The 24,369-nt window shown below is 38.5% G+C and overlaps 1 protein-coding gene across 6 annotated transcripts in view; it reads left to right on the forward strand.

Moving 5' to 3' along the window:
• The window catches only part of LOC139001789 (putative selection and upkeep of intraepithelial T-cells protein 1 homolog), a 69,151-nt gene that overhangs the window by 11,601 nt on the left and 33,181 nt on the right, over positions 1-24,369 (forward strand). For 5 of the 6 annotated variants that reach the window (XM_070403322.1, XM_070403326.1, XM_070403324.1 and 2 more), the window contains exons 2-3: positions 2,390-2,475; positions 22,575-22,922. In XM_070403322.1, coding sequence (XP_070259423.1) covers positions 2,424-2,475; positions 22,575-22,922 — 400 coding nt within the window. In that variant the 5' untranslated portion in view covers positions 2,390-2,423. The remainder of the gene's footprint in view (positions 1-2,389; positions 2,476-22,574; positions 22,923-24,369) is intronic. The other variant, XM_070403323.1, reaches the window with a different exon arrangement.

The following is a 24,369-nucleotide window of genomic DNA, read 5'->3' on the forward strand; positions in this document are numbered from 1 at the left end:
TTCTTTTCATAATATTGAGTGTTTAAATCAATAAACATAGTAATTTTTGTATTTTTTATTTGAATTAAACTATATAATACCTAAAAAGACATAAATTTATTGGATTATACTATTTGACCAATTTCTGCAATCTAAGCGCATCCATATAGCCTGAATCATCCTTGTACTCTCTTATAGACACTTGTCCACTCCCTCTGTCACAGTAACATAATTTTAACTTCTCACAGCATGGATATTTTTTGTGTACCTATTTTTTGTATACCTTCCTTATATAAGTGAGATCAGAAATTATGTAGCATGTAGCCTTTGAGAATGGCCTCCTTTGCCTAATATCATGTTTGTAAGATCTGACCATACTGTTGCATTGTAGATTGTTCATTTCTGTTTTAGATAATTCTATTGTATGAATGGAATATAATTTATTTATTTATCCATTCTACTGTTATGGAAACTTTGAACATTACCCATTTGAGGTTATTATGAATAGTGTTAGCAATATTCTAGTACATATTTTTTGTAAATATATGTCTACATTTCTAATGGCTATATTTCTAAGAATGATATATGCATTAGTAGATACTGCCTAAAGTTTTCAATGTGGTTTTGTTATTTTATATTGTCCCTTACAGTGTTTGAGTGTGCTAGCTGGGTTATTTCATATCCTTGCCAACATTCTGTGTTCTCCATATATATTTTTTAACTAGCGGCCCAGGGCACAAAATTCATGCACTTGGGGGGTCCCTCAACCCGGCCTGTGCCTTCTTGTAGTCCAGAACTCTCATAGGATGTCTGATTGACAACTTAGGCCCGCTCCCCATGTGGAGCAGCCTAAGCCACCAGTCAGGCATTCTGAGTGCTGCTGTGGAGGCAGAAGAGGCTCCTGCCATCGTTGCTGCGCTTGCCAGCCATAAACCCAGCTTCTGGCTGAGCAGTGTTTGTCCTGTGGGAGCACACTGACCACTGGGGGGCAGCTCCTACATTTAGTGTCTGCCCCCTGGTGGTCCATCTGTGTCATAGCGACTGGATGTTTGGCCGTTTGGTCAATTTGCATATTAGCCTTTTATTATATAGGATTTAAGCTATTTTGGTGAGTCTGTTGTTATATTTTATTGTGTGGATATTATTTTTGTTTTATTTAATGATTAATTAATCATATTGAAGTTATAAATAATTTCATATATGTAATTTTTCATCTTTCCCATCACCACTGTTTTTTTATTGCTTAATTGATCTCTTTATTCTCAATTTACTTCTTTTCAAATAAGTGTCTCCACTAATACCAAAGTGATATTTCCAAAATGCAGATATAGCCTGGCCAGAGTGGTTCCGTTTGTTGGATATTGTCCTGTGCACTGTGCACTGAAAGGTTGCTGGTTTGATTCCTGACTAGGGCAAATACCTGGGTTACGGGTTAGATCCCCACTTGGGGCATGTATGGAAGGCAACCAATTAATGTTTCTCTTTCACATTAATGTTTCTCTCTCGCTCTCTCTCTCTCTCTCTATCTCTCTCACTCTGTCTTTTTTTCTCTCTCTCTCTTCTTCTCACTAAGTATGTCTTTGTGTAAGGAATAAAACATAATAGAAATAAAATAAACGGCAGATATGGCCTAGGCCCTTCTTCATTATTCCTAATTTTACCTTAAGTTAAAATTCTATTTATTTGACTTGGTATTTTAATGTTCATGATTTAGCATTTCCTCATCTCTCACCTTCTCATATCTGCAATTAGTGCATATTCAAAACTTATCCAATATAGAAAGGAAATATGAAACCAGTAATTTATAATTTATTTTCTTAGTCATAGAATTAATATTTATAGGATAGAAGAAAATTTCTCAGATTTTATATGGAACATGCCAGTTCCCTTTGACATATTCCATGGCAATTTGACTTAACAAGTTGATTTCTTTAATTCCCCCACTTCTATGCTAGGCAGAAGAACTTTCTCTCCGTGGATGACCTCTATTTGCAGCTAAATCTCATTAGACCATTTTTTTGATTCTATGATGCCACGATTCTGATTTCTATCTCTCCAACCTCCTGTGTAGCTCCATTAGAATTATGATCTATCCCTGGTTGATCTCCATGCAAGGAAGCAGCTCCCTGTGATTTGATAGGAACTAAACCCAGATTCAGCACTCATGGAGCCAAACTCTTGTATATCAGAGAATGCACCTCGGGTTTATTGCTTCCTCCACTAAGTTCATTTAGTAGCAGTTGAAGAGAACAGTGAGAAACTCAGTGACATTGAGGCATATAGGAATAGTATTACTATTTTTTTAAAATCATTGACAAAGAACAAATTTCTAAAGGTTAAGAGTTGGAAATAGTCTCTTTGTTCAGTTAATATTCACTAATGCACATCAACATATTCTTTTTTTTTTTAGAGTCATTGAATTTCCTCATCTTATCTGACTTATAATGGAGTTCATGTATTTTGTTGCCATCCTTCTGATGCAGATGCCAACTTCAGGTATAAATAATTTTTAATATCTCTGTCAAGGAGGCTGCAAGGTCTATAAACAAAGCAGAGTGAGACCTTTACCCTACAATCTACAGAGGAGATATTATTAAGAAACGGAAGAAATATTTTTCTAAAATAGAGGTTACTTGGAGCCAGCAGGGCAAACCTGAATCACTTACTATAGTCTAGTTCGATCAGGAGCAAAATATAATCATCTATGACAGTAGGTATTCAGAGAAAGAAAGAATTATTGGAGGCTAAAATTGTGTGGGAAGACATACAGGAAGAGGTGAAACTTCAGTATGATCTCAAAAGATAGGTGGAATTTATTGTTTTATAAATTGAGGAGAAGGTGTTTTTAAGAATCAGTAATGAAAACAGCAAATGTAGAGAATTTTGGAAGATTATCCTGAAGAATTAGAAAGTGTTAGAAAATAGTGTTTCTAAAAAAACTGGTTATTAGGGGAAATGCCTTATGCCCTTAATTTTCTGTGTGGTTTGGGAAGTTTCTGTGTGAGAGATGAGCTTTGGAACAGCCTGAAGTCACAAAAACATGGTTCTCTTACAGAAAAGAGATAAATAATGTGTAATTTAAGATCACAAGTTTTATCCAGACTATTTTTTTTTACTTTTTTTTATTGTTTGCACTATTACGTATGTCTCCATTTCCTCCACCCTCCCTTTACCCATCTCCTCCATGCCCACACCCACCCTTCCCTCTGGTCATCGCCATACTGTTGTCTATGTCTATGAGTTATGCATATATGTTCCTTGGCTAATCCCTTTACCTTCTTTCATCCAGTCCCCCCCACCCCCCTCCTATGACAGCTGTTAATCTGTTCCATGATCGTTTTCGATCAGTTTATTTTGTACATTAGATTCCACATATAAGTGAGATCGTATGGTATTTGTTTTTCACCCACTAGCTTATTTCACTTAGTATAGTACTTTCCATGTTTATCCATGCTGTTGCAAAAGATAAGAATTTTTTCTTTTATTACGGCTGCATAGTATTCTATTGTATACATATATGACAGCTCTTTTTATCTTTTGATCTACTGATGGGTACTTGGGTTGTTTCCAGAACTTGGATATTGAAAATAATGCTGCTATGAGAAAAGGGGTGCATATATTCTTTTGAATTGGCATTTTGGTATTCTTAGGATACATTCCCAAAAGTGGGTCAAAAGGAAATTCCATTTTAATTTCTTTTGTTGAAACTCCATGCCGTTTTTCACAGTGGCTGCACCAGTCTGAATTTCCACCAGCAGTGTAGTAGAGTTCTCTTTTCTCTACATCCTCACTAGCACTTGTTTTTTATTTATTGATGATAATTTTATTTTTTTTTTCTTTATTTTAATTTTGTTCTTATTTGTTATCTAAAGTTTTACATATGTCTCCTTTCTCAGATTGACAACCCCCCGCCCCAACTATTATCACCCTAGGCAAGCCCCCACCGCCCCAGTGTCTGTGTCCATTGGTTATGCTAATATGCATGCATACAATCCTTTGGTTGCTCTCTAATGCCCCCTCCCCTGCCATTTGTCTCTGGATCTATTTTTGTTCATCAAATTATGTTGATTGTTATATTCCACATATGAGTGAGATCATGTGATATTTACCATTCTCTGACTGACTTATTTGGCTTAGCATAATGCTCTCCAGTTCCATCCATGCTGTTGCAAATGGTAAAAGTTCCTTCTTTTTTATAGCAGTGTAGTATTCCACTGTGTAGATGTACCACAGTTTTTTAATCCGCTCATCTGCTGATGGGCACTTGGGTTGCTTCCAAATCTTAGCTATGTAAATTGTGCTGCTATGAACATAGGGGTGCATGTATCCTTTCTGATCGGTGTTTCTGGTTTATTGAAATATAGTCTATTCCCTAGCCCATTTGGCTCAGTGGATAGAGCATCGGCCTGCAGACTGAAGGGTCTCAGGTTCTATTCCGGCCAAGGGCACAAGCCTGGGTTGCAGGCTCGATCCCCAGTGTGGGGCGTGCAGGAGGCAGCTGATCAATGATTCCCTCTCACCATTGATGTTTCTATCTCTCTATCCCTCTCCCTTCCTCCCTGAAATCAATAAAAATATTTGTTTAAAAAAATATATAGTCCTAGAAGTGGGATTACTGGGTCAAATGGGAGTTCCATTTTTAGTTTTTTGAGGAAACTCCATACTGTCTTCCACAGTGGCTGCATCAGTCTGCATTCCCACCAGCAGTGCAGGAGGGTTCCTTTTTCTCCACATCCTCTCCAGCATTTGTTGTTTGTTGATTTGTTGATGATAGCCATTCTGACAGGTGTGAGATGGTATCTCATTGTTGTTTTGATTTGCATCTCTCAGATGATTAGTGACTTTGAGCATATTTTCATATGTCTCTCGGCCTTCTGTATGTCCTCTTTCAAAAAGTGTCTATTTAGGTCCTTTGCCCATTTTTTTTATTGAATCGTTTATCTTCCTCTTGTTAAGTTGTATGAGTTCTCTGTAAATTTTGCAGATTAAACCCTTATCAGAGATAACATTGGCAAATATGTTCTCCCATGCAGTGGGCTTTCTTGTTGTTCTGTTGATGTTTTACCCTGCAGAAGTTTTTTTATTTTTATATAGTCCCATTTGTTTATTTTCTCCTTATTCTCCATTGCTCTAGGAGCTGTGTCAGTAAAGATATTGCTATGACATATGTATGCTATTTTGCTGCCTATGGAGTCTTGTAGGATTTTTATGGTTTCCTGTCTTAACATTTAATCCTTTAGCCATTTTGAGTTTGTTTTTGTGTATGGTGAAGGTTGGTGACCTAGTTTCTTTTTTTTTTCATGTATCTGACCATATTTCTCAGCACCATTTATTAAAGAGACTGTCTTGTCTCCATTGTATGTTCTTTCTTCCTTTGCCAAATATTAATTGAGCATAATGGTTTGGGTTGATTTCTGGGTTCTCTGTTGTGCTCTATTGGTCTATATGTCTGTTCTTGTGTCAGTACCAGGCAGTTTTGAGAACTGTGGCTTGGTAATATAGCTTGATATCTGGTATTGTGATCCCTCTGATTTTGTTCTTCTTTCTCAGGATTGCTGTGGCTATTCAGGGTCTTTTTTTACTCCAGATAAATTTTTGGAGAGTTTGTTCTAGATCTTTGAAATATGCCATTGGTATTTTAATGGGGATTGCATTGACTCTGTAGATTGCTTTGGGTGGTATGGATATTTTAATGATATTGATTCTACCAATCCATGAACATGGTATGTTCTTCCATTTGTCTATGTCTTCCTCTATCTTTTCTTTCAATGTCTTGTAGTTTTCTGAGTATAGGTCTTTTACCTCCTCAGTTAAGTTTATTCCTAGGTATCTTAATTTTTTTGGTGCAGTGATAAATGAGATTGTTTTTTGTTTGTTTGTTTGTTTTTTGTTTCTCTTTCTGTGAGTTCATTATTGATGTATAAAAAGGCCATAGATTTCTGGGTGTTAATTTTATATCCTGCTACATTGCTGAATTTATTTATTAGGTCTAGTAGTTTTTTTTTATCTAGTCTTTGGGGTTTTCTATGTATAGTATCATGTCATCTATGAATAAAGACAGTTTTACTTCTTCTTTTCCAATGTGGATGCCTTTTATTTCTTCTTCTTGTCTGATCACTATGACTAGCACTCCCAGTACTATATCAAACAGGAGTGGTGAAAGTGGGCATCCCTGTCTTGTTCCTGTTCTTAGGGGAAATGAGTTTAGTTTTTGCCTATTGAGTATGATGTTGGCTGTAAGTATGTCACGTAAGGCTATTATGTTGAGGTATGATCCCTCTATTCCCACTTTGCTGAGAGTTTTTATCAAGAAAGGATGTTGGATTTTGTCATGCTTTTTCTGCATCAATTGATATGATTATGTGATTTTTATCTCTCAATTTGTTTAGGTGATCTATCACATTTATTGATTGGCAGATATTGTACCATCTTTGCATCCCCAGAATAAATCCCACTTGGTCATGGTGTATGATATTTCTAATGTAATGCTGAATCCGATTTGCTAGAATTTTGTTGAGGATTTTAGCATCTATGTTCATCAAGGATATTGGCCTTTAGTTCTCTTTATTTTGGTGTCTTTATCTGGTTTTGGAATTAAGGTAATGCTGGCTTTATAGAAAGAGCTTGGAAGTATGCCTTCCTCTTGAATTTTTTTGAATAGTCTGAGGAGGACAGGTTTTAGTTCTTTGAATGCATTGTAGAACTCCTCTGTAAAGCCATCCAGACCAGGGCTTTTGTTTGTTGGAAGATTTTTGATCACTGCTTCAATTTCTTTGGTAGTTATCAGCCTTTTCAGGTTTTTTTATTTTTATTTTTCCTGATTGAGTTTTGGGAGGGTGTATTTTTCTAAGAATATGTCCATTTCGCCTAGGTTGTCCATTTTGTTGGAATAGAGTTGTTCATATTAACTTTTCATAAACCTTTGTATTTTTGTGGGATCAGTTGTTACTTCACCTCTTTCATTTCTGATTTTGTTTATTTGGGTCTTCTCTCTTTGCTTCTTGGTGAGCCTGGCTAGAGGTTCATCAATCTTGTTTATCTTTTCAAAGAAGCAGGTCTTGGTTTTGTTAATCTTTTTTAATTTTTTTTGGTCTCTATGTCATTTATTTCTGCTCTGATCTTTATTAATAATTTTCTTCCATCTGCTTACACTGGGCATTTCTTGTCGCTCTATTTCTAACTCTTTCAGTTGAAGGGTTAGATAATTTATTACCATTTTTTCTTGTTTTTTGAGGTAGGCCTCTAGAGCTATGAATTTCCCTCTCAAGACTGCTTTCACTGTGTCCATAGATTTTGGATTGTTGTGTTTTCATTGTCGTTTGTTGCCATGATGCTTTCTATTTCTTCTTTGACCTCTTTGGTAACCCAATCATTGCTTAATAGCATACCATTTAGCCTCCAGGTGTTTGATTTTTTTCATTGTTTTTATTGTAGTTGATTTTCAATTTTATGCCGTTGTGATCTGAGAGGATGCTTAATATGATTTCTATCTTTTTGAATTTGAAGAGACTTTGTCTGTGTCCCAATATGTGGTTTATCTTTGAAAATGACCGATGTGCACTTGAGAAGAATGTATATTCTGTGCCTTTGGGGTGAAATGTTCTGAAGATGTCAATTAATTCCATCTTATCTAGTGAGTCATTTAGGATTGATGTTTCTTTGCTGATTTTTTGTTTAAAGGATTTATCCAGTGGGATTAGTGGAGTATTAAAGTTCCCTACTATGTCTGTATTTCTGTCAATCTCTCCCTTGATATCTGCCTCAAGAAGTTTTCTTTATGTATTTGGATGCTCCTGTATTGGGGGCATATATGTTTACCAGAGTCATATCTTTTTGTTCAACTGCTCCCTTTAGTGTTATGAAGTGGCCTTCCTTATCTCTTGTTATGACCTCACTTTGAGGTCTAATTTGTCAGATATAAGTATTGCTACCCCATCTCTTCTTTCATTTCCATTCGCCTGAAAACCTGTTTCCATCCCTTCACCATCAGTCTGTGTGAGTCCTTTGTTCTGAGGTGGGTCTCCTGTAGACAGCAGATATATGGGTCATGTTTTCTTATCCACTCAGTTACCCTAACTCTTTTGATTGGTACATTTAATTTGTTTACATTTAAAGTTATTATTGATAGGTGCTTGTTTGTCACCATTTTTATAATTTATGCCTGTGTTCCTTCTCCCCTTCCTATTTCTTCTTTTTACAGCAGACCCTTTAGCATTTCTTGCATTGCTGGTTTTGTGATTATAAACTCCTTTAGTCCTTTTTTGGCTGTGAAGCTCCTGATTTCACCCTCAATTTTGATTGATAGCCTTTCTGGGTACAGTATTCTTGGATTCAGACCCTTGCTTTGCATGACTTTGTATATTTCATTCCATTCCCTTCTGGCCTGATGTGTTTCTGTTGAGAAATCAGTTGATAGTCTGATGAGAGATCCCTTGTAGGTAATTTTCTGTCTCTCTCTGGCAACCTTTAAGATTTTTACTTTGTCGCTAGTGTTTGACAATTTAATTATAATGTGTCTTGGTGTTGGTCTTTTTGGGTTCATCTTGTTTGGAACTCTGTGAGCTTCTTGGACTTGTGTGAGTTTTTTCTTCTTCCCAACATCAGGGAAGTTTTCTGTCATTTTTTCAAACAGGTTTCCTATTCCTTGCTCAGTTTCCCCTCCTTCTGGCACCCCTATTATATAGATGTTGTTTTGTTTCGTGTTGTCCCAAGGTTCCCTTAGGCTCTCCTCCTTTATTTTAAGGTTTTTTTTCCCAGTTGCTGTTCTGTTTGGGTATTTTTTCCTACCTTGTCTTCTAGCACACTGATGCGGTCCTCCGCTTCTTCTAGTCTACTGTTGAGGCTTTCTATTATGTTCTTTATTGCAGTGATGTCATTTTTCATTTCTTCTTGGTTCTTCTTCATTTCCTCTTGGTTTTTACACATATTATTAAATTTGTCTTCCATCATTTTCAGCATCCTTATGACCATTGCTCTGAATTCAATCTCTGAAACATTTCTTGTCTCAATTTCATGCAGTTCCTTTTCCGGTGTTTCCTCCTTTTCTTTCATATGGGGGCTTTTTTGTCTCTCTATGATTGCTCCTCTCAGGGTGTCTGTTATGTAGCTCTCTTTCTCCTGTGTTGACTTAAAAGCACAAAATACAACTTGATAAGACGCTATGCCCAGGGCACCAAACACAAATGTATTCATGATACCAATAACCCCAAATAAAAGTGACCACCAGAGAAAAGAGAATTAGGGGAGAGAAAAGAGTGCAAAAATTATATTGAGAAAAGTAAAAAATGTAAGAGAGAAAAGAAAGAGAAGAAAAAAGAAGAGGGAAAATTATATGTATATGGGGAGAAAACTCCAAAAAACCAACAACTAATCCAAAAAATGCAAGCATCAAACACCCAGAGATGAATGCAAACAACAATTAATCCAAAAAATGCAAACAACAAACAAACAACAAACACCCAGATGAATCTGAGGAGGCAGAGCTCTCTCTAGGCAATCTCTGACCTTTCCTTCCATGAATTGCCTCACCAGCTGTGTTTAATTCACCAGTTTCAGTGGATGTTTTTCCATTCAGCTTTTCCTTCTATCTGCTTTATTAGAAGGCATAGGACCCATCCATGTCTGTTTATTCAGTGCCACTTTGTCTCCTCCTGGACAAACTTATAGGTTCCCACAGCTGGGAAGGCTGGAGTCTTGGTGTTTGTGGGTTCGCAGCTGAGGAAGCTGGTCCCTGGGTGTTGTTGTGGTAGGGTCCCAAGAGGCATCCAATGTCTCCCCAGTTGAAGGTAAGGCTGGGCTTCCAATCACAGCCACTCTTCCCTTCAAGATGGCGCAGTCTCTGTGGCAGAGCCAGCCATTCCAGGAGAGATTTCAGCAGTAGTAGAGGCTTCCCAGCCAGGGGAGCCTGGTCCCCCAGTTCCCAACAAGTCTGTGGAATATAGTTGTCCCTCACTTACAAATACAGACATTCCCTACATGTCCACTCACTCTCCTTTCGCTCTCTCATTTACACACTATCTTGCAGCCTGCCATCCCATTGGCTGCCATCTTGGATCTCTCTATTGATAGTACTTTTAATTTGAAAGTCTACCTGTGGTTCATTAAAAAAAATTCATTTAGTTTTTTATTATCAATAAGATATAAATCATATTAGTAATTAGTTCATTTATTTTTATTGAGGTCTAATGACAAAATGTCTTTCTTAAAAGATAATGTGTTTAGCTCAACCACTGTGGCTCAGTTGTTGAGAATCAACCCATGAATCAGGAGATCAAAGTTCAATTTCTGGTCAGAACACATACCCAGGATGTGGACTCTATCCCCAGTAGGGGGCATGCAGAAGGTAGCAAATCAATGATTCTCTCTCATTATTGATGATTCTACCTCTCCCTATCCCTACCTCTGTGAAATCAAAACAAATAAAAAAATTTAAAAAATGATAATGTGTTAAAATTTAGAGGGGGAAGGGGGGAAGTGAGAGATATCTGTAATACTATCGACAATAAAAAATATATTTAAAAAAGATGAGTGTCTAAAGAAATGATATATATTCAATGATATAGTTTACTAAAATTAATTTTTGTATAAAGATATGCTATTTAATAGACTAATAAATATATGTCTAAAATATGATGTATATTTTAAAGGGAATATAGATAAAACTTAGGATAGTGCCTTGAACATAATAATTATTTTTAAATATTTATTATTGTCCTTATGATCATCAGTATTGAAACACAATTTAGCAGATTACTGAGATCTCTGTACAAGATTGGGGTGGCATGAACATTTGACAAATGTATAAGGAAGAGCTCTTATATTATGGGTATATTAATATATATTGACATTAAAATTGTTCATGCAAAATAAGGTAGGTAGAGGCTATTTAATTCCAGATTGAAATTGTACATATACATGAATAAATTTTGAAAGATAAAATTACTATATTTTTGTCTAGGAATAGTAATTAGAATTTTATCACACCTAAAATGATTTTTCCTTAAAAAACTTTAAAAATATATGTATATATGATATTAGTTAATTTCTCTAGATAACTATTCTACTATATTAAGTTGGTACAAGTATAAAGAAATAACATATAAGTATTAGTTGACTCTTTTTTCACTGAACTAAACAAATATTAAATTATGTCTTAATATATTTCTTTGCTTAATATTAACTTTAAAAAGTCTTTATGCTACATTGCTGCAGGCAGCCTCAGTCATGTGTCCTTTTCCTAATTGTTTTCACAATTGAGTTCCACTAAATTAATATATACTGAGTTGCCTGTGGTCTGGTAGTTAATGGTTATCTTTACATAATTTAAAATATATATTTTATTAGATTTTTTTTGAAACATGGCCAATAATATGGGAAGAGTTAACTGGACAGAGTATCTTTCGGTGTTTCTCAGTTTTATGCAATAAATTAAGAGAATTACAAGGCATTTTTCAAAGTTTTTTGAAAAAAAAACCACACACCTAACAAACAAAGAAACAATGCTTTGGCACCAACTTCTCCCTTTTACCTGGTATTCTGTGAAGTTTTAGTTTCTCCTTCTGAATTGATCTAACAATCAACATTCCTCTCCACTCTCTGAAACATAAATATTTACCAAATGTCTATCCTTAGACTTTTCTCCTTTTATTAAATTTTTTTCTAGGATTTCTTACTTATATTTCTAGGATTATGAAAACAAATGTGTTAAGTATTTGCCAGATATAAGAAAATAAAAAAGTGAATGCAATTGTGTGGAAGAAATATATAATCAACATAAAAGGAATCAAATTCGAAATACTTTCTTAAAATGCTGTACTGGAAATATTTCTCTTTCTGAATGTAATGGAGTACTAGGGTTTCCATCAGAGCTCTTGCTAATAACACATAGAAACCCGAATAAAATAAACCAATAATGTTTTATTATTGGTTAAAAAGCATCAGAGAGTTGCTAAAGCAATGAAGACAAAGGCTTAATATTATAGACTAGTAGCCTGGTGCACGAAATTCGTGCACTGGGGTGGGGGGAGAAAGGGGCCCCTCAGTCTGGCCTGCACCCTCTCCAATCCGGGACCCCTTGGGGAATGTCCGACTGCCTGTTTGTGCCCACACTTTTAACAGATGACAGCTCCATTGTTGTTTCTTTCTTCTCATAATTAAAACCATTGGAATTAGTGGGTATTCAAAGTGTGTATACATTTTGGGGAGACTCCCTGTATATCTCTAGTTAGCAGTGAAAGGAACCAACAGCAGATTTGGAAGCCCCAGACAGGGAACCTCGCTCACTCCCCGTATGTCTCCCAATTCATTTTCCACCTTCCTGGGCAGCGGAAGAAACAATGTTTTCTCTCATTAACTAGGAAAAGCACATCCTGTCACCTGCTGCCCAGCAGGAGTGTGCAAGGCCCCACACTAGCGAGTTTCAGTCAGAGCAGCCTTCGCTCATGGGTGCTGACACCCAAAGTGCACATTCCTCCTCTGCAGTTGCCCCGACTATCCCACTGTTTCACTGAGAGGATGGAACTCCTTGCTGCCTTTGGGTTCTTGATCTTGAATGCTGACCAAAGGCACCTCAGCGAGGGCCGCCTGCACCCACCAGTTGTGTCTGTCAGCACCTGCTCCCAACTCAGCACCTGCATTAGCCCCACAGAGGTGATCTCGTCACTGCAATGGCCTCTGCAGGAACAGGGCGTCACCACTCCGCCTTCTCACTGTCATCTCACAGGCGCCCACCCTCAGCACCCAGAACTCTCCAGATGACATGAGCGTGTTGGAGGGGACATGTGCACATCCTGTGGGGACTTGGGCATGCTGGGGTTGATGGAAGTGTGGTGGAGGGGCAGGGGGAACTTGTGCATGCCTTGGTCGGTGACTATTGCAGGTGCATGAGGGTGAAAGCGTGCTGGAGGATGTTCACACACAAGTGGGGGAGGAGAGGGTGTGCGCACTGGAGGCCTGTGGCTTCACAGATCCACAAATCCCCGTGGTGTGGCCATGAGGACATCAATCGGGCCAGCCACGGTGGCTGTTCCTGTGATAGCACACCTTCTGGGCCAGCAGGCGGGACTTGCGCAGCCACTCCTCTGTGCTGATGACCTGCAGGTGCTACTTCAGCTCGGCCCACAGGCCCCACTTGGGGCACTCATGGCTGCTACCAGAGCCATGTGGAGAGTACTAGTCGCCCTCTGCCAGCCCACCTCCCCTGCTCAGAGGCTCTCCATGCACTGCCCAGAGGCCCAGAGTGGCCTGGGCAGGGCGGGACACCAGTGCGCGCTGCTCACCTGCCCGGAGTGATAGGGTGGGGCGGAAGCCAGGAGTTCGGTCCCACCCAGGCCGCTCCTTGCCTCTACATGCTGCTCACCAGCCTGGAGCGGCAAGGGCTAGGCAGAAGCCAGACGTCCTGCCCCACCCAACCCTGACCACTCTGCCCCCTGTGCACACTGGCCCAGATCGGCCAGGGAAGGGTGGTGCGGGATGCCTACCCCCAGCATCTTGGCACCTGTGCAGGTGCACACTGCCCACAGGCCCACCATCTTTGTCGGATTAATTTGCATATCACTCCAATTGGCTGGTGGGCATGGCTGGTGGATGTAGCTTGAGCGTAGCGGAGGGATAGCTAATTTGCACGTTTCTCTTTTATTATATAGGATAGGAAAATTATGGAGTTGTAGGTATATTTTCCATACATGTTCTTTCCCTGGAGATATTAGACAATTCTGGGAAAAGATAAAGGGTTGAAAACAGTGGCTTATCTTTGGCAGAAGTTCTAGAAGATTTGTGGAATGGGAGACACAAGATTGGAGATTTGAGGGCCCTCAAAACATGATCAATTTTCCCATGAAGCCTTTTTCTCAATTCCAATGCTCTGCAGTAGTGATGCTGAACATCAGCAAATGAAATAAACTCATTTTAACATACCAAACTATTGTTTGAAATTGTTGGCATAGTTAATCATGAGGAATTGGAGAGAACTGGAAGATACTGAGATGTCATAAGGCTCCAAAGCAATCATAAATTAGTTCAGTCCCTGATTGAATTATGGTGATCAGATAACTATTTATTTATGTATTTATGTATTTATATTGTTGACACTATAATAGATGTCCTTCTTTCCCCCCCACTTTGCCACCTCCACCCAGCATTCCTCCCCTCTGGCCTTTACCACACTGTTGTCTGTGTTCATAGGCTATGAAAATATGTTCTTTGGCTAATCTCTTTCCCTTCTATCATCCAGTTCCCCACACTCCCCTCCCCTGTGTAATCTTTTTTTTTTAACATTATTTTTCTTCCCTTCTTTTCTTTTCTTTCTTTTTTGTTTTTAATCCTCACCAGAGGATATCTTTTTCATTGATTTTTTTAAGAGAGTGGAAGGGAGGGGGAGAGGGAGGGAGGGAGAGAGAGAGAGAGAGAGAGAGAGAGAGAGAGAGAGAGAGAGATGTGAGAGAGACACATTGATTGGTTGCCTCCTGCACATGCACCAACCAAGCAGGGATGGAACCTGCAACCCAGGTATGTGCCCTTGACCAGGAATCGAGCCTGCAACTTGATGCATGGGCTGATGCTCTAACAACTGAGCCACACCCAGGTAGGGCTTTTTTTTCCCCCCTTACTTTATGTTTACTGTTTACAATATTACAAATATCTCCATTTTCCACTCCTTTGCCTGTTGGGATCTTTCCACAGCTGCAAGGGTTCAGGAATCTAAAGAAGGGGCTGTGCATAAATGAATCAGACACTAGACATGATATATAAAATTGGAAGGCATGGAGGAGCCAGGGGAGGCTCCACTTTGAGGTGAATTGGGCTCTCAGAATCTCTGGACCCACTGCTTTTTATTTGCTGGAAAACACATTTTGCCCTTTAGCAAAGCAGATATACATATCCAAAGTAAAGTCCGGTAAACAATAAAGGACCATCAGGTTGGGGGAACTGCCCTCAGCTGTCTGGAAGTGGGCAATAATATGTAGATCTCCAGCCCTGCTGAAGCCCCAAGGTCCTTCAGACGTCTGATGAACTTCTTACATAATTATGACCTGCTGGAATTTGCTCCAGCATATCCCCCTTTTTTATTTAATAAATTTAACAAGAATGTATGCCATTTTCAGAGCTCGGGTCCTTTTCAGATTTTTAAATTCAATGGAAAGGATTGAGTTCTTTCATGTCCCTTTAAATTGCTGCCAGGCAACAAAGGAGTCAGCCTGCAGTAAGCTCCTTTCTGGGCAATAGTTCTTTGAGTCCCTTTTCCAATCACTGTCCAACAGTTTTTTATGGTTCCCTCCCCAATCACTGTCCCCTGTGACATGACAGCAATAATATTGCAGTTCTGGATGGTTTACAGACAGTGAGCAATGGAAATGCAGGTCCAACATTCTTTGGCTTTGTCCTGAGCAACCTTCAGCGATGCACAGCTGCTGACTGCTAGCATGGCAAGGCATCTTCACCATCCTCCATGTCTGGACTACTTCTCCTCTGTCTCCTCAGTGTGTTGCTTGGGGCCACCGCCATCTGTGGCTGGAGTAGTCTTGTTAGTTACTCTCTTGGATACATTGTTGCATTAATCCACATGGGCTGGATGAGTTTTCTGGAAATATATAAGCATATTCTCGACCAAAGTTTAATAAAGGAACCTTTCTATAAACTAGACTTTGGATCTTTTCATTTTGCCCAAACTATTTTCCTTTGGCTTATTCTGAAATCATGTGTGTCCTTTCATTAGCATTACAAGTGAAAAATTTTTTAAAGTAAAAAATTTAACTAATTAAAGCTTGATGTAATTTACTTACAGGAGATTACTCTACTATCCCCCCTTTTTTGTTTTAAAAAATATTAAGAGGCTTTTGGAAATCTTGCAGTGCAGCCTTGATAGTTTTTTAATTCAATTCTTTGTACAGAAATATGACTGGTTTGGATTCATCGCATGTTAAGCAGCTTTACTATGAGATGAACCATCAATAAAAAATTAGTTAATGCTCTAGGAATAGTTTCCTGCCTCATACAACTAAGTTCCAACTGAATATTCACTTATTTCAACTTTCCAATTTAAATCAGTCTGAAACAAGACTTATTTTCCAACTTCGTCCATCCTTGGGTGTTGACAGTAAATGACACTAATTGAATTTCTGCTATCTGTCCCCAAGTATATTCACATAAGCATTGCCAGGGAGACAAAAATGCAAATTATTTACTTCCCTTTTTGAGGCCTAATACATTGACTCTCAACCACAGTTTCTAAATATATGAAGGGTCCTTCCCTTTATTTCCTCCCAGAGTAATTTCTAGGCCGCCTTTAGAGAGTTTCCTTTAAAAGCCTTTTTCTCTCTTTTACACAAAGCAACAAATGGGGTGGCTTTTGAGATGCTGACTAATCTTACCACTCCTACAACTCAAGTGACTCTCTTTTTATTTATGGTGACCTTATTAATCAGATTTAATGCTTGAAATAATATCCTTCAGTTTACCCTGTAAGTATCAGTGGAAGAGATTTTAAAATTTCTCCCTTTTATCAAGCTTAAAATTTACTTTTAAACAGCATTCTTTTTTGCTTGTGCTCATTTGCATACACAGAGGGATTATAGGAGGTCTCAGGAATGCAATTATTTACGTTGGCCTTTGTTAAAGCCAATTGCTTATAAAAACATTGGCTTCTCATATAACTGAAATTATATGAGAATTTGATTACATTTTAAAAAGCTAATTTATTAAGTAATTAAAGTAGGCATCTTTATTGAAAAAGAAAAGCAAGCAAGCTTATATGTTTGACCTATGAAGTATAGATGCTGCCCTACCCCCAACCCACTCCCCAGCCCAAAAGCAGGTTGCCAGGGCTTTTGTTTTTTAAATTCCATTGCTGAATCCTAAGAAATATTTAGCAACTTTGCCTTTCCCTCCCTTAGAGGTTAAAGCCTTCACAACATTAAAATATATGTATATAAATAAAACATTTATTAATTTTTGTTTGATAAAGCTTTCCACGTGATTTCAAGTATATTACATCAGCCTAATTTAGTTTAAAAATATTTCTTTTAAGAAGAGAGAATAAATTTTTTAGTCACTCCAGGGCCCTTGGAATGCTTCAAAAGCCATCTTTCAGTTAAAGTCTTGAAATTTAACTTGGAAAGAGCATCAAATATATATACTAGAGGCCTGGTGCACAAAAATTTGTGCACTTGGGAGGGTCCCTTAGCCCGGCCTGTGCCCTCTCGTAGCCTGGGACCCCTCGGGAGATGACCACCTGCTGGCTTAGGCCTGCTCCCTGGGGGATTGGGCCTAAGCTGGCAGTCAGACATCCCTCTGGCAACCTTGGAGCCTCTGGGGGATGTCCACTTGCCAGCAGGGAGCAGGTCTAGCTGCAGTCGGACATCCTCAGCGCTGCTGAGGAGGCAGGAGAGGCTCCCACCACCACCGCTGTACTGGCAGCCATCAGCCTGGCTTGTGGCTGAGCAGAGCTCCCCCTGTGGGAGCACACTGACCACCAGGGGGCAGTTCCTGCATTGAGTGTGTGCCCCCTGGTGGTCAGTGTGTGTCATAGTGACCAGTGATTCCCAGTCGCTCTGCTGTTAGGGTCAATTTGCATATTACCTTTTTATTATATAGGATATATATGTGTGTGTATATATATATATGTATATATATATATATACATATATATATATCACAAAGATTATATTATATACTTTTTATAATTATTCTAAAAGATATCAATTAAATATTAACTGGCTTGTATATTAAAAATTTGGTTCAGACCACTGAATTAATCCTCTGTATTAATTAGATGATATAAAATATTATATCTTAGGTCAAAATTTTACCACACATAACGACTACTAATTTCTTCAGAGAAAATACAAGAATTATTTTCTTGAAAATAAATTTCTATAATTTATGTATTTTGTTACCATAACTATATAATTTCTCCCAACTTAATTTGAACTTTAAACTCTTAGAAGCCTTATATTTTAGCTGGCAAGTTAAATACTTAGCATTTCTTAGATCAGCAATAACTTCACATTTGTATATTTAATTAATAGATTCAAATCTATCCTCTAGACTTTTCATGAGGCAAATTCAGATTAATATTTTAGCATTTTGTTAATCTAAAATACCTAGACATTCAATAAATTTTTATCATTTAATTTAGCAAACTTCAAAGTTCCAAGTTGCCTTAGACTTTGGAAAACTATATTTAGACGGGGAGGGGGAGAGAAGCAAGCATCCAGGTGACTATTTAAATGTAAAATCACCACAGTGAGGTTGGGACAGATAAAGGGGACCAGTATAGACTGATGAACAGGGGTAGATACAGAGGCAGAGCAACATTGAACAGACTGTCAAACTACAGTGGGAAGCCTGGGGAGGGTTTGGGGGGGGGATTAAGAGATCAACCGAAGGACTTATATGCATGCATATAAGATTAACCAATGGACACAAGACACGGGGCGGGGGGGGGGGGGGCAGGGGGTAGGGGCCGGGGGAATGTCAAGGGGGGGGAAAGGAGACATATGTAATACTCTTTGTAATACTTTAAGAAATAAAAATTATTTTTAAAAAAATCACCACATTCTTTCCTTAGAGGTTGCTACTGTCAGACCAGCCCCCTCCTTCAACAAGGAGCGAACCCCCACTATCAATATACCTGTAAAGCTTTACTACAAATCCATGTTTCAACAATTTTGAGATTCTAAAGCCAATTATTAATATCCAAGACATTTTCTTTGGCAAATTTTGTAACAAAGATAATTTATTGACTTTTAGCGGCCCTAAGGTTAACTTTGGAATGTGGTTCCTTATTAGTCAAAAACTACCTTTTATTATGGAAATACCAATCTTATTGCTTAGAACCAGCCTGTATTTTCTCCTTGGTCATTTTTGCCAGCTTTTTTCTTTTGAGAGAAAACAGTCTTGGGCTTTATTCTATAGCATCTGCAAGGAGATTAAATTTAGCTCAAGAAGCCATCCAAGATTAGATGGGGTGGGCCATTTTTCTTAAAACAGTCTTTTTCTCTCTGAGAGTACAGAAATCCCAGACACATCCCTTTATTCTGCCAAATTGTTAAATGACAGACGGTTTAATATTTCAGCTAACACTTTGTTTGCTAGAAGAGGAGAATGTAAATCTTATAGGGAGGAAGATAATATTATCAGAATATATTACATATAAACTCAAGAAACTTGTTTTATGACTTAGGGTTCATCTTGGGGAATGTTCCATGAATTCTTAGACATGATGTTGTTGGGTAGTGTATGCTATATATGCCAATTCAGCCAATTGGTTGTTAGTATTGTTTGAGTGCTCAGTATTCCTATTAATTTTATGTATATATGTTCCATTATTTTCTGAGGGAGGGGTGCTTAAATTTTCAGACATTATTGTGGAATTTATTGCTCTTTTCAGTTTTATCAGTTTTTTGTTTCATAAATTTTGAAGTTTGCTTAATCTGTTAAATACATTAGGTTTGTTATGACTTTGCTATAAAGGCACTATTTTGTCATTATGATATATCCCCTTTATTCTTGAGAGTGCTTTCTATTAAGTTCTACTTTTCTCATATTAAATACTTCACTCCAGCTTTCATACAATTCTTGTGTTCATGGTATATTTCTCTATACTTTTACTTTTAATATTTCATTGTCTTTTTATTTGAAGTATTTTTTTTGAGGGGAGCAGATTGATACCACAAAGGTGGGTGTTGCTTTCTAATCCAATAATCTCTGTCATTTAACTTTTTGTCTAATCCCTTTATATTTTATGGCATTATTGTCATAGTTGGTGTAAAGTCTACAATCTTTCTACCTGTTTTGTATTTATTCCATTTCTTCTAGGTATTTATATTCTTTCTGTTTTCCTTTTGATTAATTGAGTATTTTTAATTATTCTCTTTTACCTCCACTAAGATTCGGTTTTATTTTTTAACTTTATTTTTATTAATTATATTATTACAGATATCACCATTTCTGTTCTCCCATGCCCACTTTCACCCAGCCCTTGCCATCCACCCACACCTGCCCACCACTTCCCTCTAGGCATCACCACACTGTAGTCTGTGTATGGATTATGCATATACATCTGGTCTTTGGCTAATCTCTTCACCTTCTTTCCCCCAGTCTCCTCCTCCCACCTGCCCTCTGATTCCTGGCAGTCTATCCTATTTTGTTCATTCAATTCCACATATAAGTGAGACCATATAATATTTGTCTTTCACTGACTGGCTTATTTCACTTAGCATAAAAATCTCCAGATCCATCCATGCTGTCCCAAAAGGTAAGCCTTCCTTTTTTTTAATGTCTACATTGTATTACTTTGTGTAAAAGTACCACAGCTTTTCTATCCACTCATCTACTGATGAGCACATGGGCTGTTATTACTAGAAATGCCAAGAGACAGGAATTCATTGCCAAAAATTAAAATATACAATATTAAAATTCCATAATTGATTAGATAATGTAGATAAGTGACAAAAATTGACAATAACATCTACACCAGGAAAAATATAAATGACAATATCTATAATTAATTATAAATATGTTCAAGAAAATATAAAAAAAGAACACATCTGCAATAACGTTGGCAACTATCAATACAAAATAGAATTTTCAAGAAAATAAGAGCACTATCTAAACTAATCAATTATGGGGTTGTATATATTATGTATTTTAACTTTTATTTTTGAAATTTTTATCTTTTAGCATTTATGGTAATTTTTATTTGAATCTTGGAAATTGTTAATAAAAATATTATGTTCAGTCTTAAGAGGAAGCAAAAAAGATGGTTTATCCTTTCCTCTGCTAGGCAGATAGACTATTGGGTAATTGTCTTATCCAATCAGAGGTGGGTTTATTTGGAATCTGGGTTTTAGCTTCAGGGTGACTCATTCTAAATCTGGTTTATCCTTGGTTCTTCAAAACTTTCAAGTGAGACCATAATTATTCTGGAGAGTTCCTGGAAGTATCTGCTTTTATTCTTAGGGTTTTAGCTTCTTGCCACTTGGAACATAATTAAAGTTTCCAGATACATGTAGCATTGTGACTATTCAGACCTGGACCACATATTGACTCTTGGGAGAGGGAGAGTAGCACTATATTCATTCACCTAACTGGAACCACATAGGGTAAGAAAAAACATCCCTAACAAAGGTGCAATTGCTCCCAAGAAGAAAAAAGAGAAATGTATTTTGCTACTATAGCTCATTACAGAGTCTAAAGTTATTAATCTCTTTAAAGAAAATTAACTTGATTGGAATAGGTCTTGGATAGGAATGGAATCTCAGAAAAATCTCAAGTCAGAAAATCAGACTCTACTGGGAATTCTATCTTTGACTCAGCCTTTTTTTAAAAATTGACAAATTGTTTTATATACACACTAGTGGCCCGGTGCACAAAATTCGTGCATGAGAGAGGGAGTATTCCTCAGCCCGGCCTGCATCCTCTCCAATCTGAGACCCCTCGAAAGATTTCCTACTGCCAGTTTACAGGGATCGGGCCTAAACCAGCAGTCGGACATCCCTCTTGCAATCTGGGACTGCTGGCTTCTAACCCCTCACCTGCCTGCCTGCCTGCCTGATTGCCCCTAACCACTCTGCATGCCAGCCTGCTCACCCCCAGCTGCCCCCTGCTGCCAGCCTACTTGCCCCTAAATGCCCCCCGCCAGCCTGATCACCCCAACTGCCCCCCTGCTGGCCTGCTCAACCCCACCTTCCCTCACCGCTGGCCTGCTCACCCCTAACTGCCCCCTTGCTGGCCTGCTCACTCCAAACTGCTCCCCCTTGCTGTTCTGATCACCTCCAACTGACCCCCACTGATGACCTGCTTGCCCCCAACTGGTGCCCCTGCTGGTCTGCTTACCCCAACAGCCCCACCCCACACCAGCTTGATCACCCACAACTGCCCTTCCCTCTTGGCCTCTAACCACCTCTACCTCAGCCCGGCCACCATGGCTTTGTCCAGAAGAAAGTCTGGAAGGTCTCCTGGAAGGTCTCCCAGTCTAATTAGCATATTACCCTTTTATTAGTATAGATAGAGGCCCAGTGCATGGGTGGGGGCTGGCTGGTTTGCCTTGAAGGGTGTCCTGGATAAGGGTGGGGGTCCCTGATGGGGTGCCTGGTAAGCCTGGGTGAGGGGCTGAGGGCTGTTTGCAGGCTGGCCACGACCCCAGACAACCCAGGCTCCCAGCCCCTCCTTGAGCAGAGGCCACAGCAGCTGGAAGCAGGTATCTGGGATTTATTTATCTTAGATAATTGAAACTTTGTAGATTTTAGCGGAGCCCACAGCCAGCCAGGGCAGGCGGGAAGCCTGGCTTCTTCCATCACCAGGGACAATCCAAGCTTGTTCACTCCAGCTCTGTGGCTGCTGCCATCTTGGTTGGGTTTATTTGCATACTCACTCCTGATTGACTTGTGGGTGTGGCTTGTGAGTGTAGCAGATGTATGGTCAATTTGCATGCTTCTCATTTATTAGACAAGATTTCATATACACATTTTCTGTATTTTTTGAATTTAATAAAATAATATTTCATTGTATAACATTAGTAACAAGTATTTCTATTTTAATTTCATGCTTTGATCTCTCTCTCTCTCTCTCTCTCTCTCTCTCTCTCTCTTTCACAGCACAGTTCATGGTCCATGGCACAGTAGAGCCTTTGGTGGTCCCATTGGGTGGACAGGTTGAGATCCACTGTCATCTTTCACCACCACAGAGTGCAGCACACATGGAGGTGCGCTGGTTCCGGAACCGCTACACTCAGCCTGTGTATTTATACCAAGATGGCAGAGATCTTTATGGAGAAATTCTTAAAGATTATGTGGAACGGACAAAGTTGCTGAAAGAGTCCATTGGGGAAGGCAATGTGAAGCTCCGAATTGAAAATGTTGTCCCTTCTGATACTGGGGAGTATCATTGTTTGTTTAAAGATGGTGACTTCTCTGAAGAAGCCATTGTGGAGATAAAAATAGCAGGTAAAAGTTTACTTCTGATGACTTGTTATTCATGACCCTGGGGTTATCTGAGGTTGGACTTTTAGGTAATGCTATGATTCCCCTATTGCCCCCTGATTTTTCCAAGTTATCTGCTTTGATTATTATTGTGCCAAGATACAATCACCATTAGTCTGGGGAAAAAAAGGAGAGTAACAAGAGAAAAAGACAGATAGTAAATTCTTCAGGTCCTGTCACATTTCCTATAAATCTCAAATAATAAGACTTATTCTGAACTCTCAAAATTACCATCAGATTTATTAAATACATCCATCCTCACTATTGACACCAGAGTAAAATTTTACCAATTATTTTATTTTTTATTTTCTTTTTTTTAAATTGTTTGATTGCTTAAAGCATTACAAAGAGTATTATATACCCCCAGTGTCTTATGTCCATTGCTTATGCTTATATGCATGCATACAAGTCCTTTGGTTGATCTCTTACCCTCCCCTCATGCCCCCCAACTCTCCCCGGCCTTCCCGCTGTAGTTTGACAGTCTCTTTGAGGCTGCTCTGCCTCTGTATCTATTTTTGTTCATAAGTTTATAATGGTCTCTGTTATCCATAAATGAGTGAGATCATATGGTATTTTTCCTTCATTGACTGGCTTATTTCACTTATCATAATGCTCTCCAGTTCCATCCATGCTGTTGCAAATGGTAAGAATTCCTTCTTTTTTTACGAAGCATAGTATTCCATCATGTAGATGTACCACAGTTTTCTAATCCATTCATCTACTGATGGGCACTTAGGCTGTTTCCAGATCTTAGCTATGGTGAATTGTGCTGCTATGAACATAGGGGTGCATATATCCTTTCTGATTGGTGTTTCTGTGTTCTTGGGATATATTCCTAGAAGTGGGATCATGGGGTCAAATGGGAGTTCCATTTTTAGTTTTTTGAGGTAGCTCCATACTGTCTTCCATAGTGGCTGCACCAGTCTGCATTCCCACCAGCAGTGCACAAGTGTTCCTTTTTCTCCACATCCTCTCCAGCACTTGTCATTTATTGATTTGTTGATGATAGCCATTCTGACAGGTGTGAGATGGTACCTCATTGTTGTTTTGATTTGAATCTCTCGGATGATTAGTGACTTTGAGCATGCTTTCATATGTCTCTTGGCTTTCTGAATGTCCTTTTTCAAAAAGTGTCTATTTAGGTCCTTTGCCCATTTTTTTATTGGATTGTTTATCTTCCTTTTGTTAAGTTGTATGAGTTCCCTATAAATGTTGGAGATTAAACCCTTATCGGTGATAACATTGGCAAATATGTTCTCTCATGCACTGGGCTTTCTTGTTGTTTTGTTGAGGGTTTCTTTTGCTGTGCAGAAGCTTCTTATTTTGTTGTAGTCCCATTTTTTATTTTCTCTTTAGTTTCCAATGCCCTAGGAGCTGTATCGGTGAAGAAATTGCTTTGGCATATTTCTGG

This window comes from Myotis yumanensis, unplaced genomic scaffold, assembly GCF_028538775.1.
Source record: "Myotis yumanensis isolate MYYU_CA2020_CCGP unplaced genomic scaffold, mMyoYum1.0.hap1 SCAF_2, whole genome shotgun sequence".
NCBI lineage: Eukaryota > Metazoa > Chordata > Mammalia > Chiroptera > Vespertilionidae > Myotis > Myotis yumanensis.